The sequence below is a fragment of the Pan paniscus genome, chromosome 2, assembly GCF_029289425.2.
Source record: "Pan paniscus chromosome 2, NHGRI_mPanPan1-v2.0_pri, whole genome shotgun sequence".
Classification (NCBI taxonomy): Eukaryota; Metazoa; Chordata; class Mammalia; order Primates; family Hominidae; genus Pan; species Pan paniscus.
In genome coordinates this window covers 141,265,221-141,289,876 of record NC_085926.1, presented here as the reverse complement: position 1 = coordinate 141,289,876, position 24,656 = coordinate 141,265,221, and the positions used below count along the sequence as shown (strand labels likewise).

Genomic DNA, 24,656 nt, shown 5'->3' with positions numbered 1-24,656 from the left:
AGAAAATTGCCCTCCAAGGCAATGGGAGTTGGTCTGAAGGGGTGCAAGGGTATTATGAGAACAATTGTGTGTGATTGTAAGCCTTTCTATAATATTTAAATTAGATAGATAGATAGAAAATGAAAATAAAAATAAATTTGACTGTCAGGGTTAGTCCTACAGTAAATTAAAGGGGTGGGGGTCATAGGGACAATACGTCAACATATTGTCAGTCAGGAAAAATAAAGGCAATCTAACTAGCAGATACAATAATTTGAAAAAAAAAAAAAAAGACAGTAGTCAGGGACCATTTAACGTGATCATAAAAAGGTTCATACACCTCTTGGAAATCATTATAAAGCAGCAAGTGTCAGACTTTATGGGACCAGTTGCAATGCTGAGTCCTCCAGTTAAGATTAGAATATCCCCCTTACACCCTATTTAAGGAGGCAGGTAGCCAAGAAACATATATTAGCCAGATTTTCATCAAAAGTAGCTAATATCACAAGTGAAAGAAGGCATCATTTCCTTCATGGCGCTTAAGCTGTGGTACATTTTTTATATTATCCTCATTGAACCTCCCGAATCGTATGCCCTGTGTGGGCAAGGACCATGTTCACCCTGGCTTCCCCAGGAGGGAAGCACCTTTCATGGAGGTTCTCTTTCCTCAAGCCACTTGTGGCGTTTGTCCTGCTCTGGACCTGCCCTGAGATGAGATGTGGGAGGAGGTACGGTCTTCTTCCCAGTCAGGTCTCTGAGATTCCTTCTACTGAGTCCCCATCAAATGAAAGAATTTCATCCACTTCCTCTGCCCCATCTAGTTGTGCAGGAATGTCTGCTCTGATTGCTGCTGCAAAGAAAAGATTCCACTTTAGTGAAAGGCCTCAGTGCTGCCTCAAACGTTAAATGTTGGGCTTCTTATAAAATTCTATTTCTGTCCTCTCCAGGTTTCTAGACAGAGACCTAGAAAAAGGCCCTAAGCAGATACAGTGGTGGGAGCCCCATGATCCTCAGTTCAGTTCACGGCCAACCTGGGTGCCCAGCAGCTTCATCCCTGAGATCTGGGCTTATCCAGCAATGAAGACTCTAGGGAACAGCCAGCACCTGCTGGAGGGCTCTGATCCACCACACAGCTGTGAGAGTGGCCTGGCCCCATAAGAGAAGGGGGCTGGGAGCCTCCACACCTGGGTCCCACTGTCGGAGGCAGGCCACCCCCACCCCTCTCTACACTGCTGTTCTCCCCTCGTCCCTTCCCCTCTCCTTTCTCCTCACTGACATCCTTTCCCTCTCTCCTCCCCTTCCCCTTCTTGTTCCTTCTCAGATGACATCAATCAAATAGCTAGTTTTTCTACCCCAAGAATCAAAGGTTCCTCCCCTCCAGAGGCTCTTCCCAGTGACCTAAAGGCAAAAAATTCAGCACAAAATAAATAGCTATTAATTTGTCCCCTTGGTTAGAGAGATGGGGCTATTCATGTCCAGAAGACACTTACCTGTGAAGAATCAGAGGTATTTTAAACAGGTGGGACTTTACCGTTACTGTTCTCCTTATAAGGAGTTACACATTTGCTTGACTGGAGGCTTCTCACATGGCCTTGCTTCCCCCACCCCAACAGCAGGACTGGAAGATAATTAGGGAGGTGTTTATGAGGAACAAGAGTTGAAGAAAAGTCCCTAAATGTCTAGCAAATGTGGATTCACAGGAAGGGCTCTGGTGGAGCTTGGGCCAGACCTCTCCCCAGCACTCCCACCCTGCCCCACTCCAGCTGAAGCAGGCAGAGGGACGCTCTCTGGAAACAGAGGAAGTTTGAGTTTCAGGGCCCCTCACTTGGTCTGGCCCTCCAAGGCCCTGGGAAGATCCCCAGTACTGTGTTCCCATGGTCTTATATTTTTGTAAGATTTGCAAAAAAATACATAGTTTCAACACAGTTGGGTTCAACTGCTGTTTCTTTCCACTACAGCTTCCTTTTCCTCATACTTCTCCTCTGATCAAATGGTATTGGAATAGCTGTGGGCATTTGGGGGATCCAACTAAGGGGAAGCTGAATTGAGAGTACATTTAGTTTAGATTGAATGCGATACATTTGTGTGGGCTGCAGTCACTTCTGTGCATGGCTAAGCCACGGCTGTCCACCCCGGAGTAGGAACAGCTTACAGGAATAATGCACAAGGCTGAATTAAATATAAACGTGTCCTATGGTGCCTGGCATCAGAAGTCTGTGGGTAGTGGAGGAAAAACAAGGTTTGAGATGGACTGAGCCAGACTGGGGACTCTGTTGAAAATTCTTCTAATCATGAGATGTATAAAATGCAGTTTTCATTGATGCCTCATCAAAATGGAAATTCAGGAATATATTCAATGACAAAGCATGTACACTGATAAGTACACTGTGCATTGCTTATGGGAATTGCATAAAATAAAATTTATCAGAAATCTTGCATTTGCAGGGCATTACCCTGTAGCAGTGAGGCACATAGCAAGCGTGTCTGTGTGTGAGAAAGAGTGCTTTAATGCCTTCCAACTATCAACAATTTTGATCAGTCTTGCTAGAGGAAAGACTGCCTTATCTTTTTATTCTCTAATACAAAATCATTATCATATAAAGAGAGTAGCAAAGTCAGTAGGCAAAAATTCCGGAAGAAAGTTATTTTAGCAATGTGTCAGACAGCTAATTAATTAAAATGTTTTGTATTTTTCCTGGGCTTTGAGAGGTCTATTGCATTTGCCAGCTTTAAAAACATATGTAATTTTTTTTGTAACTTATCCTTCTGAAGAGTCACTTTCACTCCCAATTTTGTATTTATATTTTTGTATTATTTTCCTTAAAGAGAGAGCCCCCAAATAGTATATGCCTCAGGCTCCACAGTCTGAATCCTCCCTATGGGGAGTCTCTAGAAAAACGTTCTGTTTACTCTGCCTCAAGAAACCCTGCTCCAGGCTGGGCACGCAAATTCCCAGGGCATTTTGGTGAATGGTTGGTTGCAGAGGTACCAGGTCACCTTCTTTCCAGAATGTGTGTTTTTGGGGCTATGGAGGTCTTTTTCCTGATGGCTGCTGTCCTAGGTTCTCAGGGACGCTTACCTTGCCAGGAAAGACAGTAGTGAAGAGCTGCTGTTGATGCTTAATTTCTCCAGCATCCTGAGGCCCAGCTGTTCAAGTTCTTATTTTGGTATAAATCTGAGGTTCTTTTGATTCAAGAAGAGGTAGGATAGTTTTCTGCCAAATCTTTTCTCAGATTCACATTGTGTTTGGGTTAGGTCATCTGACACACAAGACTGTCTCATTCCTTCTGCAGCAGGGAATTGACCAGTTTTTGGTTTTGTTTAACAGAGTTGGCGTGGACCTGGATGAAAATCTGAAGGAGGACCCTTCCTCACAACACCAGGCAAGTCAAAGAAACCAATGCACATTATATAGAGATATGATTGTTCTGTTCCATAGGCTGTTCCATGTTTGTCCAGCATGTGACCAAGGAGCTATTTCTAAACGGAGCTTCCTCTGCTGATAAAACAAATGAGATTACAATAAAATACAAGGGAATTCAGGGTGTTGATAACTTCTAGCATATGAATGCTTAGAACTAGCATGTACTTGCAAGCCTCTCTATGGCAGCAGGAAGCCTGGAAACTTTACAAAGTACATGATGGCTCTTGGAATGAGGCACTTCATAGTTCAAATCCCTACCCAGCAACTTGCTAGCTAGCCAACTCAGTGAAATTTACATAAAGTATGTCCAATGCATGTTGCGCAAACAACAAATTGACTTATTTCTCCTGGATAGCTTCTCATTTATCAGGTCTGAGGCCCGAAAAACTGTCTAGGTGATCCATCCTTGACTTAATTGAGCAACAATTATCTATAGAGACCTGAAAATCCTTTGGGGTAATTGTTTAGAACAATGAGCTCTTCCCTCATATATTAGTTCGTTTTCACAATACTGATGAAGACATACCCAAGACTGGGTAATTTATACAGGAAAAAGGTTTGATGGACTTACAGTTCCACATGGCTGGGGAGGCGTCACAATCAGGGCAGGAGGCAAGGAAGAGCAAGTCACATCTTACGTGGATGGTGGCAGTCAAAGAGAGAGCTTGTGCAGGGAAACTGTTTTTAAAACCATCAGATCTAGTGAGACCCATTCACTCTCACAAGAACAGCATGGGAAAGACCCATCCCCATAATTCAACTACCTCCCACCAGGTTCCTCCCACAACACATGGAAATTGTGGGAGTTAGAATTCAAGATGAGGTTTGGGTGGAACACAGCCAAACCATATCACCTCAAGTAGGGGAAATGCATTCTCCAAACTGAATTTGAACCTAACGTCAAAGTAGAATCTATCATCGTCAGTTTTGCACTACCATTTTAAACTCAGTACTTGTCACAAATAAGCAAATGTAGGGAAATTTTACACCTTTTTGCTGAAATTAGAAGTAGGCAGACATAGATATAATAGGAGAATATCATAAATAAGTGATATTGCTTAATGAATTGTGTTATGAGCGTATTTGTATTCTAAGGGAATCCTTCTCTTTTATTTCATGCTTGTTTTTCCAATAACGCCATCAATGAGGCACAACTGGTGAGTTTTCCTGGGCAAGACACTGCTTTCCTGGCACACACAGATGTGAAAAAGAAAGCAGCCTGTGCTCTGTGGAAAAGGCTGGGAAATTAAGTTGGTGATGATCCTGGCTGTCATGTACTTTGAGGTTTTTTGTCACATGTGTTCCAAGGCCAGGCAGTTTCCACAGACTCCATGGTCCAGGAAACACACCTAACTGCAGGATGGAGCACAGCAGGGATGCCCAAAGCACTGGGATTAGAGCCAGCCTGGCGACCTTAGAAAGGAGATCAAAGCCCATCTCCTTACACTGGTGGGCTATAATGAATAGTCAGTAATGTCTGGTGGTGGCTGATTTTTAAAAAGCATTTTCATCTTGTGTAGGTCAAATAATTCATTCTCCTACCTTCAAGCAAAACTTTTATCTAAATTTTGTCCTTCTTGTATACCTTTTTCTTTAAAAGAAGAAAAGACACAATTATAAAATTCATCAAATAAAATTCTCTATCTTCTTCTAACTGCCTAATATTCTACAATCACATATAGCGTTATTGGTAAAAATTTCCTACTAGCCTAAATCCTTTCCAATTTAAATGTATTTTATTTTATCTCATTCATGTGACACTTTAAAACAAAGTTCATCATTGTTAAATCAGTAATAACCCTTACCTGAAGATATTATAGCAATTAAAGTTACTTTTTTATTAGAGAAATAGGATAGCATAACATAGAACAGTCAAAACTCTGTGATATTTGGGTCTTGGGCAAGGTGTTTACACCTTTGGGTCTCAGTTTCCCTCTCTATAAAATGTAAATGATAATAACGTCTGCCTCTCCAGGATGTTATTTACGATAATCAAAGGAAATTGGGTTTATGAAAATGACCCAACTTAATTAAGCTAAACCCATCTCATTTTATGAATGATTGGAGGCAGCTTAAACCACCACATATAATAGTAAAATATTTTTATAGAAATTTTAAAAATCAGTAAAAAATATTAATAAGAGCAGATAGTCAAAACCAGAGGGGTAAAAAGAATCATGGATAAGTAGATCATAAGGCCTTATAGACTTACTGTAGTCAAACCATAAGTAAGCTTTCTGATGGCCAAAGGGGAAATAAAGAAATAATAATTGGTAATATATTAAATTCACATCATTAGAAGGAAAAATAATACCCTCTCCTCAAGTGATACGAAACCTCACTATGTTTTTAAAGACATTTCTCACTTGGGGCCTCCTGCAGAGGACACATAAAGCACCATCTAAATGTTAAGTAAGTAGCGTTATCATTGACATGGCTCCTCCTGAACTGCTGCTACCTACAAATGATTTTATTTTTAAGAAATATACTGTAAGTGTTCTTATTCATGATAATGTTTGATTACCAAAGAACTTACGTTTCAGAAAGAGGTTTTCTCCACACATTGGGATAATTCTTATCTTCAGTATCAAGTACAGGAAACAGTGGGCTCTGATGGGAGGTAACAAGCTGCAGTGTCCTCACAGCTGCCGCTGAACCTGGACCGTTTTTTGGTACTTCCCAAACTGTCAAGAACTTCTCTGCTCTCATTTTGCCTGGCAACACCTGTCTTATTATCAACATCTCTTGCTCTGTTGGATTATGTAACATAACCCCAATTCTTAGGAGGATTGTATGTTTCCCCTTGATTTGCATTTATTAAACTGGGTTTGCATTAACAAATAGGTTAATCTTTGTAATGGGCAGCCTTAACACATACACAAAAACCCTTCTTACTTACCAAAGGCTAAAAATTTTGCGGGTAGTTATAGCTGTTACTGATTATACACTCTCAAAATCAAGAATAAACTATATATATATTTAAAATTATATATATTAATATGTTTTTAAATTTCTTCTTTGTTCTCTGTTGTGGAAAGTAAAATAACTTTTGGGAATGTGAACTTGTAGCTGTGGCTAACTAGTAATGTCACAACTTTCCTTTTTGCCATACAATACCTTTAGAATGTGAATGGTGTTACACAATTATTTGTACCAGGCACAAAAGCTTTAGAGAGCATGTTCCATATGTAGATATTACACTCTGGATGCATACTTCATGCAAACGTGCTAATTTGAGAACTGGAAGATATTGCAGTTGTGAATTTTATGCCTCTTAAATGTGAGAAACAAAACCCTCAGGTAGCCTCCCACACAACAGGAAGTTTCCCTTGTAATTGATTCCTTGTACTTGAAAGCACACCTTTTCAGAGTAGGTGAGAGTCACTGGAGCACCACACTTGCCTTCAGTCTTTTAATAGAAAACTCCTGCTACTCAAGAAAGGCTGCCAGTATTGCTTCTCTTTTTCCCTTTTGCCATTTGATCATACTCATTCCCATATTCGTTGGGCACTAGCTATTATTCTTAACACTGCTCTGAGCACCTTATATGCGTTTGCTCACTTAATTTCCAAGATAACCCTGAGTGGGTACTATAATTATCTGCATTTTACAAATAAGGAAATTGTACACAGAGACAAAACTTGCCCAAGAACACACAGAAGGGAGAGGTGGAATTTGAACCCTGACAGTTTGGTTTCAGAGCTTCCACTCTTAACTGGTATGCATGCATGTATTCATTCATTTATTCAAACAAGTAATTCTTGGTACCCACTCCTATGGCACTAACGTAGATGTGAGGATTCAGGAGTTACCAATTCAAAGCTCTCTTCCTCCCAGAGTATATACTCTATTGGGGGACACTGATAAGAAAAAGGTAAACTGCATTCTATACATTCAAAGCATGATCACAGTAAAGCAGGTCAGAGGATAGAGAACAGGCGAGGAGGCTACTTGGTCAGGGTAGAAGTGGCATTTGATCAGAGGCCAGATGATGTGTGGAGGAAACAATCCATGTGAGAAGGGGTTGAGGAGAGGTAGTCTGGCAGAGGCTACAGCAAGTATGGAGGCATTGGAGTCACAGTGAGTTATGGTGTGCACAAAAGCAGCAGGAAGGCCAGCATGGCTGGAGCTGAGTAAGCAAGGTGGGAGCGGATGGAGAAAAAGTGGGAGAAACAGACAGGGGCAGGGGCCAGACCATTGGCCATGGTTGTTAGGTTTGAGTTTTTTTCTAATGTGATAGACACCCTTGATGGTTTGGTTTGGAGCTTGGAAGTAATAGAATTAGCCCATTAAAATAAATTTTCCCCATTCCACCCTGCCAGCTGTTGTGATGAGGATAATTTTCATCTTTTTTCATACAGTTTCATTTTCTAACACTATGCTTGTTACTTAATGGTTTCTCGATGTTACCTTCCAATCTTCTTTTGTTTCTGAAAGTCCCTTCATTGAAATTCTGGTTTTGGTTGTCCTTTATTCTTGTGTGTAACCTGGGTGGATCAGTTCTGGTCACTGCAGCACATGAAAGTCAGCAGAGCTGAGAAAGGTCTGAAGAAGGGCAACTTCAATAACTGACAGAGGGACCTGCTGCCAGAGCAGCAGGGATTAAAAGGATTAGGATTTTTCCATCAGAAAGACTAGAACTACGAAGGGGCACAACAAAGTATCTGTAAAAATATGAAAGGTGTAAAGCGAATGAAGACTTGTTTGCTAACTCCCAGAAAAACATAACCTGGAATACCTTTGAAGCCTGGAAGAGGCCATGGGTGAATAATAAAAGTATTTGTTCTTTTGCACAATTGATAGTTCTTATTCAGGGCCATCCAGAGTTGCAAGAGTTGGAAATATAAGCAGGTTCAAGAAGGGAAGAGATTAATTTAGCAGATAGTGGGGTCATCATGGTCATTAAATAAAATTTTTCTCTGTGAATATTTTCAAATGTTCCTAATAAACACAAAGATAAGAGAATAATGAATCTTAACATACCCATCCCCCAAACTTAACAGTTATCAACATTTTTCCATACTTTCTGCATGTACTGCTCCTGTACTGTTGGAGTTAGTCTCATAGAGTGTAAATTTCACACTACACTTCTACGAATATTTCAGAAATAGAATACGAGTCTCAAAATTTGATGTGACCCAGGTGAGAGTTTTTGTAATGTTATGTCATTTCAATGTCATTGTAACTAATGGTATTTTGAGAAAAATAAAATAAACATTTCAGAGAAAATATCTTGGGTTTTCCCTTGGCCAACATTGGATTTATTTTGGTTATACTTACTTATGGCTTTTAGATTCAAAATTATGTCCTCTCCCTACTAACTTTTTACTGCATAGGACTAAATTCTATATTTTTATCTTACCGGTAGTTCCTGCAAGTACATGTTCTAGAAAGTAGGAGTGATAACAAGGAAGAAGAAGTGGAAGGTGGCAGCTATACTTTAATAAGCATTTTTATATATTAAGTGATTAACAATTATATACCTATGTGTATATATACATAATCACATTTAATCTTTACCTTGACCAATCAAGATACCTATATCACTCCCATTTTACAAATGATGAAATTGGAGTTCAAAGAATTAATTTTCCCAAGACAACAAACCAGTGATGGGCTGAACCAGAACTAAAGGCCAAAGCTATTTCATTCTCACCATTGCACCACATCCAATCTGTAAACGTGTTCTTTCTTCCCAGTAAGGATAGCCTGTCAGTTAACATTTGAGTAATCCTTTCCCTGTTAACTCCTGGCCAGCCTCATTTCCCAACCCTATCGAGAGTATCAAGCATATTCTCATTTCAAGAGGCTAGAGTATATTCCTCATCCTTGGAATCCTTCCCTTCACCCAAACCCAGTAAGCTGTGAGTATGGGCCCGTTGTCTAGGAGGTCTTTTCCTACTGCAAAGTGTGTCATCCTTAACTCACAGTGCAGCAGGCTCTACTGTCTCCCAGGAGGAGAGGGTCAACCTGCATCATTCTCTGCTTGTTACTTCCTCCCAGCAAGGGTTGAGTTGCCAACCAGTCTTTAGCTCTTATTCATGCAGATGTCTAAAGGAAGACCATACTAGACAAGACAAGGGCCCTGAGGCAGGAACATGCCTACCTGTTCGAGAAATAGCAAAGGTGCAAGTATAGCTACAGTGAGCCACCAAGAGTACTATAAGCTATGAGTCAGAGATATAGGCAGGATCAGTTATCTGTTGCCACATAATGCTGCATAACAAGCAAAATCTCAGAGGCATGAACAATAAATACTTATCTCACAAGTCTGTGGGGTTCAGTTGTTCTATAGTGGACTTGTTCATATATCTAGGATCAGCTACAATTTGCTAGATAACTGCTGATCTGAGCTAGGCTTGCTCATGTGTCTGGAGTTGGAGAGCTGTCAGCTGATCTAGGATAACCTTAATAGGGATGACTTAAGTGCCTTAGATGTGCACCACATGATTCTCATCTCATCTGGGACCAGGGGGCTACCCTGAGTATGTCTTTCTCCTGGCCATGACAGAGGGCAAGAATGTAAGCAAAAACAGGCAAGGTTTCTTGAGGCTGAGCATCAGAAGTGATACATTGGCATTGCTGCTACATTCTGCTGACCAGAGAAAATTACGAGGTCGTCCTAAAAAACAAGTGTATGAATAAATGACTCCTATTTGGTCAAAAGAACTGCAGATTTACATGGAAAAGGCCATAGATACAGGGTTGAAAAAATGGCACCTCTAATGCAATTAGTCTGCCATATAGGTCACATGAGCCAATGTAAACAGTTTGGACTTTATAGTAATCTGTACAATTTCAGACTTTTGAAATGTACTGATACTTATTTTATGGTTCCAATTGATATATCTTGGTGAATATTCCGTGTGTACTTGAATGTGTATTCTTGCAACTGTTTCAATACTATACCAAACAACTGCAGAATCCAGTTGGCATAGCTCAGTAAGTGTAAATTATGTCAACTTGTTTTTTTGTCTACTTATTTTATCAGTTACTGATAAAACCCCCAATTGAACAATTGAACTCATGGATCTAGAGAGTAGAAGGATGGTTAGAAGTGTCTAGGAAGAGTAGTAGGTGTTTGGGGGAGTGGGAAAGGTGGGGATGGTTAATGGGTACATAAAATAGAAAAGATGAATAAGACCTACTATTTGATAGCAAAATAAAGTTACTATAGTCAATAATAACTTAATTGTATATTTTTAAATAATTTAAAGTACATAACTGGCTTGTGTGCAATTCAAAGGATAAATGTAAGAGGATGGATACCCTATTCTCCATAATGTGCTTATTTCACATTGCATGCCTGTATCAAAACATCTCATGTACCCCATAAATATATATACCTACTATGTGCCCACAAAAAAATTGTTTTGAAAAATAATTTTAAAATTTAACATAAAACCTCCAATTATAATTAGGAATTTTCCTGTTTCTTTATCTGTTAAATAGTGCTTAATATGCTTTTCACTGGATATAGAATTCTGGTTTGATGGTTTTCTTTGAAAGTCAATGCTTCACATTCTGTTGTGTTCTGGCCTCCATGTTTTTTCTTTTTTTTTTTTTTTTGAGACAGAGTCTCGCTGTCTCCCAGGCTGGAGTACAGTGGTGCGATCTCGGCTCACTGCAAGCTCCGCCTCCCGGGTTCACGCCATTCTCCTGCCTCAGCCTCCCCAGTAGCTGGGACTACAGGTGCCCGCCACCACGCCCCGCTAATTTTTTGTATTTTTAGTACAGACGGGGTTTCACCGTGTTAGCCAGGATGGTCTCGATCTCCTGACCTCGTGATCCGCCCACCTCGGCCTCCCAAAGTGCTGGGATTAGAGGTGTGAGCCGCCACGCCCGGCCTCTGGCCTCCATTTTTTCTGATAAAAGTCAGTTGAATTTTTTTTAATTTCCTGGAACATAATATGCTCTGTCTTTCCCTGGTTGCTTTTAAGATTTTTCTCTTATCTCTAGTTTTTAGAAGTTTGATTCTTATATGCCTAGTTTTCTTAGAATTTATCCTAATTTGGGTTCACTGAATTTCTTGGAACTCTTGGTTGATATTTTTCATCAAATTCGGGAAATATTCAACTATTGCTTTTTGAAAAATTTTTGTTCTCCATGTTCCTACTGCCCTCTTTCTAGCCCTCCAATCTTATATACATTAGGCTACTTAATATTTTTTTCTCATATCACTTAGGTATTAGTCTATTTTAATCTTGTTTCTCTGTGTTCTACAAATTGCATAATTTTTATTGATCTCTTTTCAAGTTCACTGACACTTTCTTCTTAGTATCCAATCTGCCCTTAAGCTGATCTAGTAAATTTTTAATTCCAAATATTGTACTTCTTGGTTCCAGGAATTTTTAATGGCTATTTTTTTTTTTTTTTTTTTTTACTATTTCAGTGGCTTTGGGGATACAATGGTTTTTGGTTACATGGATCAATTATATAGTGGTGAAGTCTGAGATTTTAGTGCACCCATCACTGGAGTGGTATACATGGTACCCAATGTGTAGTTTTTTAATCCTTAGCTCCTTTCAACCTCCCTCTTCTAAGTCTCTCAATTTCATTATGTCACTCTGTATGCCTTTACACACCCATAGCTTAGCTTACATTTATAGGTAAGAACAAAAGTTATTTGGTTTACCATTCCTGAGTTATTTCATTTAGAATAATGGCCTCTCACTCAATCTGAGTTGCTGCAAAAGACATTATTTCATTATTTCTTATGGCTGAGAAATGTTCAGTGGTATATACATACCACATTTTCTTTAGCCACTCATTGGCCAGTGGGCACTTAGGTTGGTGCCGTATCTTTACAGTTGTGAATTGTATAGCAATAAATATACATGTGCAGGTGTCTTTTTGATATATTGACTTATTTTCCTTTGGGTAGATACCCAGTAGTGGAATTGCTGGATTAAATGGTAAATCTACTTTTGGTTCTTTAAGAAATCTCCATACTGTTTTCCATAGAGATTGTACTAATTTACATTCCCATCAGTAGTGTATAAGCATTCCCTTTTCATCACATTCATGCCAATGACTATTGTTTTTTGACTTTTTAATAATGGCCATTCTTGCAGGAGTAAAGTAGTATCTCATTATGGCTTTAATTTGCATTTCCCTGACGAACAGTAATGTTGAACATTTTTCCACATTTTTTGGCCATTTGTATTTCTTCTTTTGAGAAATGTCTATTCATGTCATTTGTCCACCTTTTGATGGGATTATTTGTTATTTTTCTTGATCCGTTTGAGTTCCTTATAGATTCTGGACACTAGTTTCCTGTCAGATGCATAGTTTGCAAATATTTTATCCCATTCTGTAGTTTACTCTATTGATAATTTATTTTGCTACACGTAAGTTTATTAGATTAATTAGGCCCCATTTATTTTTGTTTTAGTTGCATTTGCTTTTGGGGTCTTAGTCATGAATTCTATGCCTAGGTCAATGTCCAGAAGAGTTTTTCCTAGGTTATCTTCTAGACTTTTTATGGTTTCAGGTCTTAGATTTATGTCTTTAATCCATCTTCAGTTTTTTTTTATAAGGTGAGAGAGAGAGAGGTTCACTTTCATTCTTCTACATGTGGCTATCCAATTTTCCCAGCACCATTTAGACCATTCCATTGGTCTAGGTATCTACTTTTATACCAGTACTGTGCTGTTTTGGTAACTGTAGCCTTGGTAGTATAATTGGAAGTCCAGTAATGTGATACCTCCAGATTTGTTCTTTTTGCTTAGGATTGCTTTGACTATTCAGGCTCTTTTTGTTCCATATGAATTTTAGAATTGTTTTTTCTAATTCTGTGAAAAACGATAGTTATTTTGATAGGAACTACATTGGATCTATAGACTGCTTTAGGCAGTATGGTCACTTTCGTGATACTGATTCTTCTAATCCATAACCATGTGATATGTTTCCATTTATTTGGATCTATGATTTCTTTCAGCAGTGTTTTTGTAGTTCTACTCGTAGAGATCTTTCACCTCCTTGGTTAAGTATATTCCTAGGTATTTTATCTTTCTTTGAAGCTGTTGTAAAAGGGATTGAGTTCTTGATTTGATTCTCAGCTTGGTCAGTGTTGGTATACAGCAGTGCTACTGATTTGTGTACATTGATTTTGTAACCTGAGACTTTACTGAATTACTTTATCAAATCCAGTTGTCTCTTGGAGGGATCTTTAGGGTTTTCTAGGTGTACAATCATATCCTCAGTGAACAGTTACAGCTGGACTTCTTCTTTTCCAATTTGGGTGCCCTTTATTTCCTTCCCTTGCCTGATTCTAGAATTTCCATTTTGTTCTTTTAATACAATTTACATCCTTCTGAAATATTCACTTGTGTTTTTATTGTCTCTTTGTCTTTAAATTCCCTACCACATTTTTTAGAGTATTTTAATGCCATTGCCTGTTAATTCCAGCATCTGAGTCATTTCAAGTTCTGTTTCTATAGGTTACCTTTCTTCTGGCTGCAGGTCATGCTTTCCTGCTTCCTCCCATGTCTAGCAGTTGTTATGATATGCTAGACCTTATGAATATTACATTGAATGGAGTGTGGAGTATTCTATAAAGGTTGCTGAATTTTATTCAGTCAAGCCATTAAAATCTTGTAAGCCTTAGTTCTATGCTTGCCTTCCTTGATACATTTTCATTTCATCCTCGGTTTTAGGGCATGGTCATTATTCTAGAACATTGTCCTTACTCATAAAGCATGCTTTTTTCTGAGGTCTCAATAGAATAGCCGACTTTTGGCTTTAGCTGGACCAAACTGCAGTGTTTCTTAGCACTATGTGATCTTAATCTCTCCATTTATTTCTCAATTTCACAAGAGTTTCTCCCTGCAAGCCTTTGTGAACCTCAACCTGTGCATGTACAGGTCAGTGTTCAATCAAGGACATAAGGGAAACATCTCCACAGACTTCTGGGTGTCCTCTCTGTGCAGTTTCCTCCTTTCTGTACACAGCCACTCCAGCGGTACGCTAACTCCCATCTCTAGCTCTTCAACTCAGTGAGACTGCTGTTCTCTGCTTGAACTTTATCTCCTTACCTTCAAGGGAATGACTTACAGGCAGCAAGTCAAGGAGAGTAGAGGGCTCACCTCATTTCTTCCCTTCTTTCAAGGATCACAGTCCTTTGCTGCCAGTTATCCAACGCCTGAATCCTATCATATGTTTATGATCCAGTTATTCTAACATGGCTAGCCATTGTGAAAGCAATGTTGAAGTGGTTTTATAGGGAGACACATTGTTTTCCTTTGTTTTTAGACACATACAAAATACTAAATAACGGAATCACAAATCTACACGTGAGACTCTTACCTTTACTATGGCAGTAGTGGTTCTGGGTTTTGTTATTAGCATGAACCAGGATCTTCTTGTTCCAGGAAAATTATTTGTTAGGGTGTGTGTGTGTGTGCGCACATGCATATGCTTGTGTACATGTATATAAAAGAGTTATCACACCAACTGAATTATGATATGTGTCAGGCATTAGTTAAGAATACAATGAAGCAGATACAGTGAGATGCTGTGAACTTCCTCCTCTCTCTAAGTTGGTCCATCATTTTTTGTCTTTGTATTTAATCTTCAATCTGTAAGATGGGTATATTTGACCCAGGATAGTTTTTGATATACTTTTAAGAGGGAACATATGTCTTCTATGCCGCAGATGTTACTTTTATGAAAACAGTTCATAAACTGTAAAGAGCTATGCAAATGTAGGCCTCAACATTTTATTATCTCTTTCCAAATCGTTATTTCAATACCTTTCACATCTGGAATTTATTATTCTAGTATATCATTGTATTAATTTTCTATTGCTGCATAAAAAATTATCCTAAAATATAGTGGCTTAAAACAACCCACATTTATTATCTCAAAGTTTCTATGGATCAGGAATTGGAAAGCAACTTAACTGAGTGTTTCTGATGCAAGGTCTTTCATGAGGTTGCAGTCAAGATGTCAGCTAAAGTTAGAATCATCTGAAGGCTGGACTGGGCCTAGAGGATTCACTTCCATGTTGGCAGAAGGCCTCTGTTCCTTACTGGCCATTGGCAGGCATACTTAATTCCTTTCCACATGGATCTCTCCACAGAGCTTCTTGAGCGTCCTCACAACAGGGCAGCCAACTTTTCTCAGAGCACATGGTCCAAGAGAGACAGCAAAAAAGAAAGCCACAATGCCTTTTTATGACCTACTGTTGGATATGACACACCATCATTTCTGCTATATTCTATTTATTAAAAATGGGCCATTAAGTATGACCCACACCCAATAGGAAGAGAAATTAGGCCCCATCTTTTTTTTCCTTCAAAGAGATTTTTTTTAATTTTAAATTTTTTAACTGGCACGTAATAATTGTACATACTTATAGGGTACAGAATGATAATTTGATACATGTATACAATGTGTAATGATCAAGTCAAGGTAATTAGCATAGCCATTACCTCAAACATTTCTCATTTCTTTGTATTAGGAACATTTAAAATCCTCTCTTCTAGCTATTTGAAATTATGCAATGAATTATTGTTAACTATATTCACCCCACAGTGCTGCAGAACACTAGAACTTATTCTTCCTATCTAGCTGTAATTGTGTACCTATTAACCTCTCTCTATCCTCCCCTCACAACTACCCTTCCCAGCCTCTGGTAACCACAATTCTACTTTCTACCTGCAGGTAAGCTCCATGTTTTAAAGGAAAAAATATCAAAGAATACATAGGTATACACTTTAAGACCACCATAATTATCATATTATATTTTCCTGAACCAAAGAATTTATTTATCTCTGGATTAACTTGGATCTACTATACAGACAAAGTTACCTGGACCAAGCCCTTTCTTTGTAGCTAAAGCATGAGCCAAGCCCATCTGGTAGTCTATCTGTGAGATCTCTGTGTCATCTTAACTGTTTTATCCATCTGTGTCTAGTTGTCTCAGTTTTTTTCTCTCTAGGCATGTATTTTCTGACTCTATCTTCCTGGTAACATTTATGAATTTAACTGGGCATTGGGAAGGTGAGAATATTTTTATAAAGTGCTTTCTATGCAGAGGCTAAGAATTAATGATTCACCTTTTAAAATGTAAATTTGAAAAAAATATTTCTATTTGCCCCTTGAATTATATACTGTGTTCCCTCTTCAGAACCCAGAATTCTTTCTCTTTAGAAGCATGGAATCTGATCCTCTCCTTGGTAATTAGAAAATCAAGGCAATGCATTTGAAATTGTTATACAAATATACTCCAATTTGGAAGGAGACAGTAGGGCAAACGTATTGATAGCAAATCCTATTCATATGTACTACCTTAAAAAGTTCCTTGGAGCCCATAAAGAGCTCTGCAGATTTATTATGATAATTATTTGTCTTTGTTATCAGTTGATGCAACTTCCACTGACATTAATATTGAGTATGAAATCTTGAGAAATAGAAAGGAAAATCCTCCCTCTCTCACTTAATCCACTGAATCCCCCTGAAATGAGGAGCAATCCCATATGATTATCCCAAAGCAGAGTTCATCCAGTTCACTTAGCAAATTCCTCATATTTGAATATTGACAAAGGAATGTATTTACATTTGCCTAGTTCTTTTTCATCAAAGTTAATACAATAAACAATCCCTTCTTGCTTTGGTGTCTGTTTTTCACAGATTTCTTGCCAGAACCTTTTGTTTTCTCTCAGGGGTTCAAATAAGCACAAAACAGAGTACCATCATAATTTTTCTGTTGCTCCCTCTCTAGAGGGTGTTAAGTATTAGGGGATCACCTAAAAGAAAACTATCCACTGCATGCTATTCTGTCACTTCCCAACCTCTGGTCTATTGCCCTATTTAAGGAGAAAAAGATATCAAATGGCCCATTTCTAAAATTTTCCCAGAAAGAAAGAGGTTAATAAAAGAGCCAGAAAATCCCCATGTATCAAACATTCTGCTGCTTAGAGTATCTAGTTAAATAAAAGTTGAGATTCAACATGCTTGACTCACCAGTTCCCATTTATAGCTGTGAAACATGAGGCTCAGAGTTGGGGTTATTAATAATAGTATTATTACTAAAATGTTGTAACTAAACTCAAATCTTGGTCTTCAGTTTCTGGAACCTATGCTTGTTCTAACATGCACACCACATCCCCTCTGGAATAAAGATCCTCGAAAGAGAAGAAATATTGCTAATGATAAGAAAAATACCATCAAGTTCCAGATTCAACTTGTGATGACTGCTCACATCTATTGTCCTTGAGGTGTGAGCTGATCTCTGCTTCAGAAGAATCCAGATAGATTGATGCTACCTGCTGTCCGCTGCCCATCTGGACCCTCCCGTGGGCTGGCTCTCTGTGCTGCCTCATCAGATACCTTCCCTGTTCCAGGGTGATTTCAAAGGCCGGCCTTCCCTTAGCACGTTTATCTTCAACCCTCAGTGCACAAGCAGAGCACACACTAGACTAATTCATTTATTTCTACTCATTTATTGATGGCCTTTCATAACCAAGTTATTAAGTCATCAATAACTTCAGAGAAATAAACGAATGGATCCAGAACTGGGCCAAAAGATATTTAAGACATATTCTGAACATTTTATCTAGGATCGGTATAAATGGCAATGCTGAGTCATCAGTGGTATTTTCCCCACCTGGGAAAACATATTTCACAGATGTTTTATTCTAATTAGATCCAAGTTTATTCCTCACAAAGTATTGAAATGAATAACATCTCCAGTCACCCACATAAAATGAAGTTTTTTAGAAAGAGATTGCATGTGTTAATATTTTTCCAAAATACTACCTAATGTATGTTTCTCCCATCAGCTGACCATAAATATCCCTGGAAGGTTTGCCAAAAATAGAGTATAAGCTCTTTCAGAAGTGCATATGAGTTCTGATATATTCCCCTCGGGAAATAAAAAGGAGAAAAAGAGAGGATTTCTAAGACCTTGGGAAACCCTTGAAACCAGTATCTAGAAGTCTAAAGAAATTCCTAACACTAAAGTTTCTATGGGGACATTTTCAAAGCCATTGGCAGTTCACCCAGCTAAGGGGAGCTCTAAATTTTCATTATGTTTTGGGGTATGTATACCTGCTGTATCTCAGCCTGCAGGAGGAGCATTCCATTGCTCTGACTTCCCCTTTTGCACTAGTTTGCTCTCCACTTGTATCCTGGGGCCCCATCTAGATAAGAGGAATCTTGCCTGCTTAGGGGCCTCAGTATTCTTGAAAACCTATATGTATCCCAGTACATCAGTTTCCTCATCTGTAAAATAGGAATAATAATAGACCACACTTCATCAAATAATTATAAGAATCTGAAGTGTTAATATATGAAAAGTACTTAGAATAGTGTCTGGCATATGGTAAGTGTTCAAGAAGTATAGCTATTACTGTTGTCATTAATAAAAAGTCTTTTCCATATGATTAGGACCTAAGAGACCAGCCAGTCCAATTTCCTCAATTCATTTTATAGACAAGGAAACTGCAGCCCAATGAAGTTACATAGTCTATTAATAGAATGTCTGTGCTTTTGAATTAAAGGCTGAATTAGATACTTGCAGAAAAACATTCTCTTTGGAGTCTGGCAGTCGTAGACTAAAATTCCAATTGTTACCTTCTAGTGGTGTGACTTTGAACTCACTTCTTTCCTGCTCTAGGACTCTCTAAAATCCCTATGTGCAAAATAGGTACAATGCAACCTACCTTGATAGAGTGAGAATTGAAAAAATAATGACTGAAAAAATTAATGGCTGGATAATGTGACTAGCATTCTGCCTGGGAGTTAATGGGCATTCAATAGCTTGGGACCATCATTATTGGGAACATCATTCAGCTGCAGTGCTGCAGACTGGCTGCCAGAATCCCAGCCCCTGATTGTCAGTATAGCTCACCACAATACTGCCCACCCTTACATTAAAAACAAACAAAAAATGGGAATTTGCTCTCATTCCTTTTTAAATGACTTTCTAGTCATCAGTAGATATTATCCACTATCAAAAATTACCTATGATTGTTGATGGATAAAAATCCGTGTATCCTTATTCTTAAAGGAAAGGGTGGGAAAAAAGGAAAGTTCCAACCCTTGGCCCCGAGCTTTTCATAACTAGGTTAGCTCAACATGAGCAGTTTTGCTTTGCCAGATGAACCCCAATATGCTGTTGAGAAACAGTGGCTCAGAAACAATTTGCAGATGTTTGAGGATGATGAAGAAAACACTGTGTGCAACAGTCATTTTGCAAATCTGATACCTTTGCTGGGGTAGAAATGCTTCGAGAAAGGTATAGGGAAGGATAGAAATTGAACCAGACACCCTGGTTTCCTTTCTTGAGGAAATATGCGTAAATTCTGACTATAGATAACAAGGCATGGCACTCCGGCCCTATCAGAAAACAGAGACCTGTGGAACTCTAATGTCAGGAAAAGATCATCAGTGTCCCACAGTAGGGAATGGGAATGGATTCCATGGCCAAGTAACTTTGAGACACACTTTCTGTTGAAGATTTGCAATGCTCATTTATAAATGAAAGACTGAGAAGTTCTACATTTTCCTTTCTTTTTTAACTTTTATTTTAGGTTCAAGTATACATGTGCAGGTTTGTTATATAGGTAAACTTGTGTCACAGGGGTTTGTGATACAGATTGTTTCATCTCCCAGATACTAAGTCTAGTACCAATAGTTATTTTTTCTGACCTCTCCCTCCTTCCACCCTCAGGTAGGCCCCAGTGTATATTGTTTCCATCTTTGTGTCCATGTGTTCTCATCATTTAGCTTCCACTTATAAGTAAGAACATGTGGTATTTGGTTTTCTCTTCCTGCATTAGTTTAATAAGGATAATAGCCTCCAGCTCCATCCATGTTCCTGCAAAAGACATAATCTCATTCCTTTTAATGAGTGCATATTATTCCAGGGTATATATGTACCACATTTTCTTTATCCTGTCTACCATTGATGGGCATTTAGGTTAATTCTGTGTCTTTGCTATTGTAAATAGTGCTGCAATGAATGAGAAGTCCTCCATTTAAGAAACCTATTTAACACTGTAGACCCCATCCTTTCCTGAATGATTAGCACAGAATTTCCATCAACATCAAGTGAACAGTGATACTCTAGGGGACACTGTTTGGAAAAATGCAAGACTTGAAAAATCAGAGATCTTAAGACAATCAATGAAAAAGACAATGAAAAGTTTGGGTTTTAATTTCATTGTGAGTCTCTGCTTCAGCCATTTTAAACAAAGGATAAATGGCTGACTAAAAGTGAAGCACACTTTGCTTTCTTGTAGTTCCATTTCATTTGCAGGGGATAGAACAGAAGCATCTACTGGTACACATATGTTTCATGGGTAGAACACAGCCTTTTGTGTCCAGCTATTTATCATTAACCGATGATGGAACTGGCTAGAAAAGGACAAAAAAAAATAAAAGCAAATCAATATGAGCTCATCTAAGGGCTGGCTGTGGAGCGTCCAGTAGACTTTCATTGTCTTCCGTGGGTCATTACATCCTCAGAAGACTATTCATATTACTACCAGACTGCAACTCATGACACAACTTGGGCATGAAAACTGGGGGTCCAGACATAGCAACAAAGCCCACATTAAGATATATAAATGCTTTTAATGATAAGGATAATTACAACTGATTGAAATTTCCTTAACACACAAAATGGAATACAGTAAAAATGCCACTGGATACCCTCCTTACATTTTATTATCTGTCTCTAAAGCTCACCAAAAAAAATTCACTTTCTTTCCTTTTTTTTTTCACATTTCATCCTCTTCTCTCACAAAAACACCCATCAAACACTTTCTCTTCCTCTTTTGTCTTTAATTCCTTATCATCCTCTCACCCTTTATGGCCCTTGTGGGAAAGAAAAAAAGAGATAGACAAGCACATTCAATTGTTGCAATCTTCTCATCAGGAATATCTATTTCAAAACTCTTCATAATCTAGGCAGAAATATATCAAAAATCAACCAATAGCCTTTGGTAATAATCTATCAAACAAAATGAATAAAATATAGCATAACACTTATTAGACTATTATCCTCACTTTAGCCTTGACCTTTTGGTAATCCATAAATAAATATCATCCAAATTTGACAGAAGTAAACTGTAAAATTCCCACAACAGCACTATGGCAGAAATGTCATTTTTATTGATGTCAAAATAGCATTTCTTAGCTATTTAATAAAATTGGGATTATTAAGAAAAGTAAATGTTGAAATACTCCAAAAGGGTCTCATCCACATAGCAAGATTTATGAGCTAATTTGCCTGGAAACTGCTTCACCATTTAGATGAAAATGCCTATACTTAGAAAGGTTTTTTTTAAATGTAGTTAAATTTAATTTGGTTTGACATGTATTTTTATATTAAAATCTTTTTGACTATTTACCCAATGCCTTTTTCTATTGTTTCTCCCCAGGAAGCAAATAACTTGGATAAAAACATGACGAAAGCAGAGAGTGCTCGGCTCTTCAGAATGTGGTATAGCTTTGACCACAAGTATCCTTTGATAATAACGATCTCACAGATCCTGCTGCAGGCAGAGAATTACTTTAAGCTCTTAATCATTGAAGTGTGCACTCCTGCTCTTCAAGAAACACCAAAAGGTAAAGTGAATTCACAGCCAAACTTATAAAAAGGAATGATTTCATAAAATAAAAAGCAGGGTAGTCCATACTTAAGTGTTTCAGAGAGCTAAAGTGAAACTTCTCAGAGTCAAATTTATCTAAGGTTTTCCTGACAATAATGCCAGTTGATAAAATCATATAGTCCTGAAGAAGCTATTTTGCTGTTCTCCCTTTGTAAAGCTCTTACTTCTGGTCAAATAGGCCTGCTTGATTGAGGGCATTGTATGAACAGTCTCAGCAGCCTCTGGCCAGGGTAACCCAGCCAAAGCTCCTGCACCCTTCTCCCAGGAACCCATTTGTTTGTTTTTGTTTCATGCTGTAAAAAATGAAGGGGTGGGGACAGGGAACAAAAATAAATGGGCCAAGGAGATGAGTCCAGCTCATCAGAGTTCATCATAAAATAGCACTGCTTTGTTTTCCAGGCAGACTTGAATAAGCTTTTTCCAGTGAAGGGCAATTTTAAAAATCTAGCAATCACTGTAAACATAGTAGCTCAGATATACCTTGCCATGTGATTCGTGGGGCTAAGTCAGGTCTGAAGTGTTTTGCCATTGTGAGCTGCAGTAAGCCATCCATCTCTAATCCCAGGTAAAAGCTCCAAGGAAGAAAGGAAAGAACGGCACTGTAAATTGAATGTGTTGGGTCTTTGTAGCTAGTTTTCCAGTCACAAATCCCTCTCCTTTCAGTGAGAAAGTGTCAGTCAGTGGATGATTTTAAGTGCCTAAGCAAAAATGATTAAAGCCACAACAGATCAGTGGGAGAGGAGGAAGAATTAAGAATAGGGAAAGGAAATTCAAAGAATAGGTGAAGAAAAAGAGGTAAAAATGGACAGGGGAGGGGAGGCAAGAGAAATGCAGGAAGGAAAGGAAAGCAAATTAGAGGAATGACTGGAAAATAGAAAGCAAAAATTAAGAAAGAAGTGAAGAGAAACCAATTGAAGATTGCAGAGATAAGCAAAAGTAAAACAATGTGAGAATTAAAAAGCAATTTTGCAAAAGTAGAGCATTCCAAGAATTATGAAATGGTGATGTGGAAGATAGAGGGTTTTTGAGGTTAGAGTTTTGTTTTTTCATAGCTCTGTTATCTATAGCCAGATATCCTTTCTTGTTCAGTCTTCAGTTTTATGGACAAATGGAGGTTACCACCATCTTGAGAGAAGTCCATCTTGGCCATTAATTATTTCTTAAAGGTTCTGGTATCTCAGTAACTACCTGAAGACTTTCTGGTCTCTCTAAGGGAGGCTCGTTCTTAGAAAGTTATTGCTGGTTTTTGCTCCTGGTTGATCTCTCTTTGGAAGCAGAATCTGCCCCTGCCATTGCTTATAAGTATCTGATAACTCAGTTTGTTCAAAATTATAAAAATTTGACTAAAGAGTAAACACAATGAGATGTACAGAAAGAACATGGTAAATCAGAAATGAGATAAAAGATGTTTTTGTTCAAATTCTGACAATGCTACGAGGAAAGCTTTCCAATGAAGGAAAGGAATAAAGTGAAAAAAAACTTGAAGACAAGAAAATAAAAGTGGAAGTCCATCAAAATTTTTAGCTTAAGGCAGTGACACTAAATTCAGATGATGTCATAGTTTTTGTCTCACTTTTATCAGGGGTTTATTTCCATATGATTATAGATAGACTAGCAAAAATAAAAGCAGATTTACACTCTCAGTCATATCTCTTCTCATGGTAATTTATCCTCCTGCACATTCATTCTAGAAATTGCTGTGCTGCCATCACTACACAAATATATATTCACTTAGACAATGAAGTTTTTGTATCTTAGCTATGCTCTGAATTTATACCTAGAGAGTAGCAGGCAAACAGTTTCAACTATGTGGCCTCTTAATATATCTGTTATTTTAGAGGAAATTATCCATTTGGCATTTATGTTCATTCTATTGTCCACCCAGAACCCAGGCAATGTGTCCTGTGAACTTCATAAGTTAGGCTATGCCAGCCACCACCAGTGTAGAGATTAGCCCCTCATCCTGAGATCAGGTTGCTGGCCTGGACCAGAAAGAAATTGTCACAAGGCTGAAAGAAATTGGCTATGTAGTTTGGAGCTGTTAGTTTCATTTCAGTAAAATTGCATCATGCAAATGAGGTATCACAAATAATTAGACAAAAGAAAAAGAAGAATATATAACTTCATACACACCTATATCAGTCAGGGTTCTCCAAATAAATAGAATCAGCAGAAGTACTTTACATATCATATACATATAGATTTATTTCAAGGAATTGGTTTATGCAGTTGTGGGGGCTGGCAAGTCCAAAATTTGCAGAGCAGGCTCTCTGTCTGGAAATTCAGGCAAGAGCTATTACTGCAGTCCTTAGGCAGAATTCTTTCTTCCTCAGAAAAGCCTAAGTTTTGCTGTTAAGTCCATGCAACTGATTGCATGAGGCCCACACACCGTATTGAGGATAAACTCCTTTGCTTAGTGTCAATCGCAGATATTAACCACATCTACAAAATACCTTAGGTGTCAACAATGACACCTAAGTTAGGGTTTAAATGAATAACTGAGTAGTCTAGCCAGATTGACCCATAAAACTAATAATCACATCATCACTGAATTTATATTCAATTAATGCCTAATATTCAGACTCAAAGGTAGAAAACCCCTCTTAATTTACCATTGTTATCAATAAAAC

At 38.2% G+C, this 24,656-nt stretch overlaps 1 protein-coding gene across 2 annotated transcripts in view; it reads left to right on the top strand.

Moving 5' to 3' along the window:
* SLC9A9 (solute carrier family 9 member A9) overlaps positions 1–24,656 on the top strand; it is a 582,632-nt gene that overhangs the window by 462,463 nt on the left and 95,513 nt on the right. For both annotated transcript variants that reach the window (XM_003826509.4, XM_055110591.2), the window contains 2 exons: positions 3,308–3,362; positions 21,796–21,875. In XM_003826509.4, the coding sequence (XP_003826557.1) occupies positions 3,308–3,362; positions 21,796–21,875 (135 nt within the window). The remainder of the gene's footprint in view (positions 1–3,307; positions 3,363–21,795; positions 21,876–24,656) is intronic.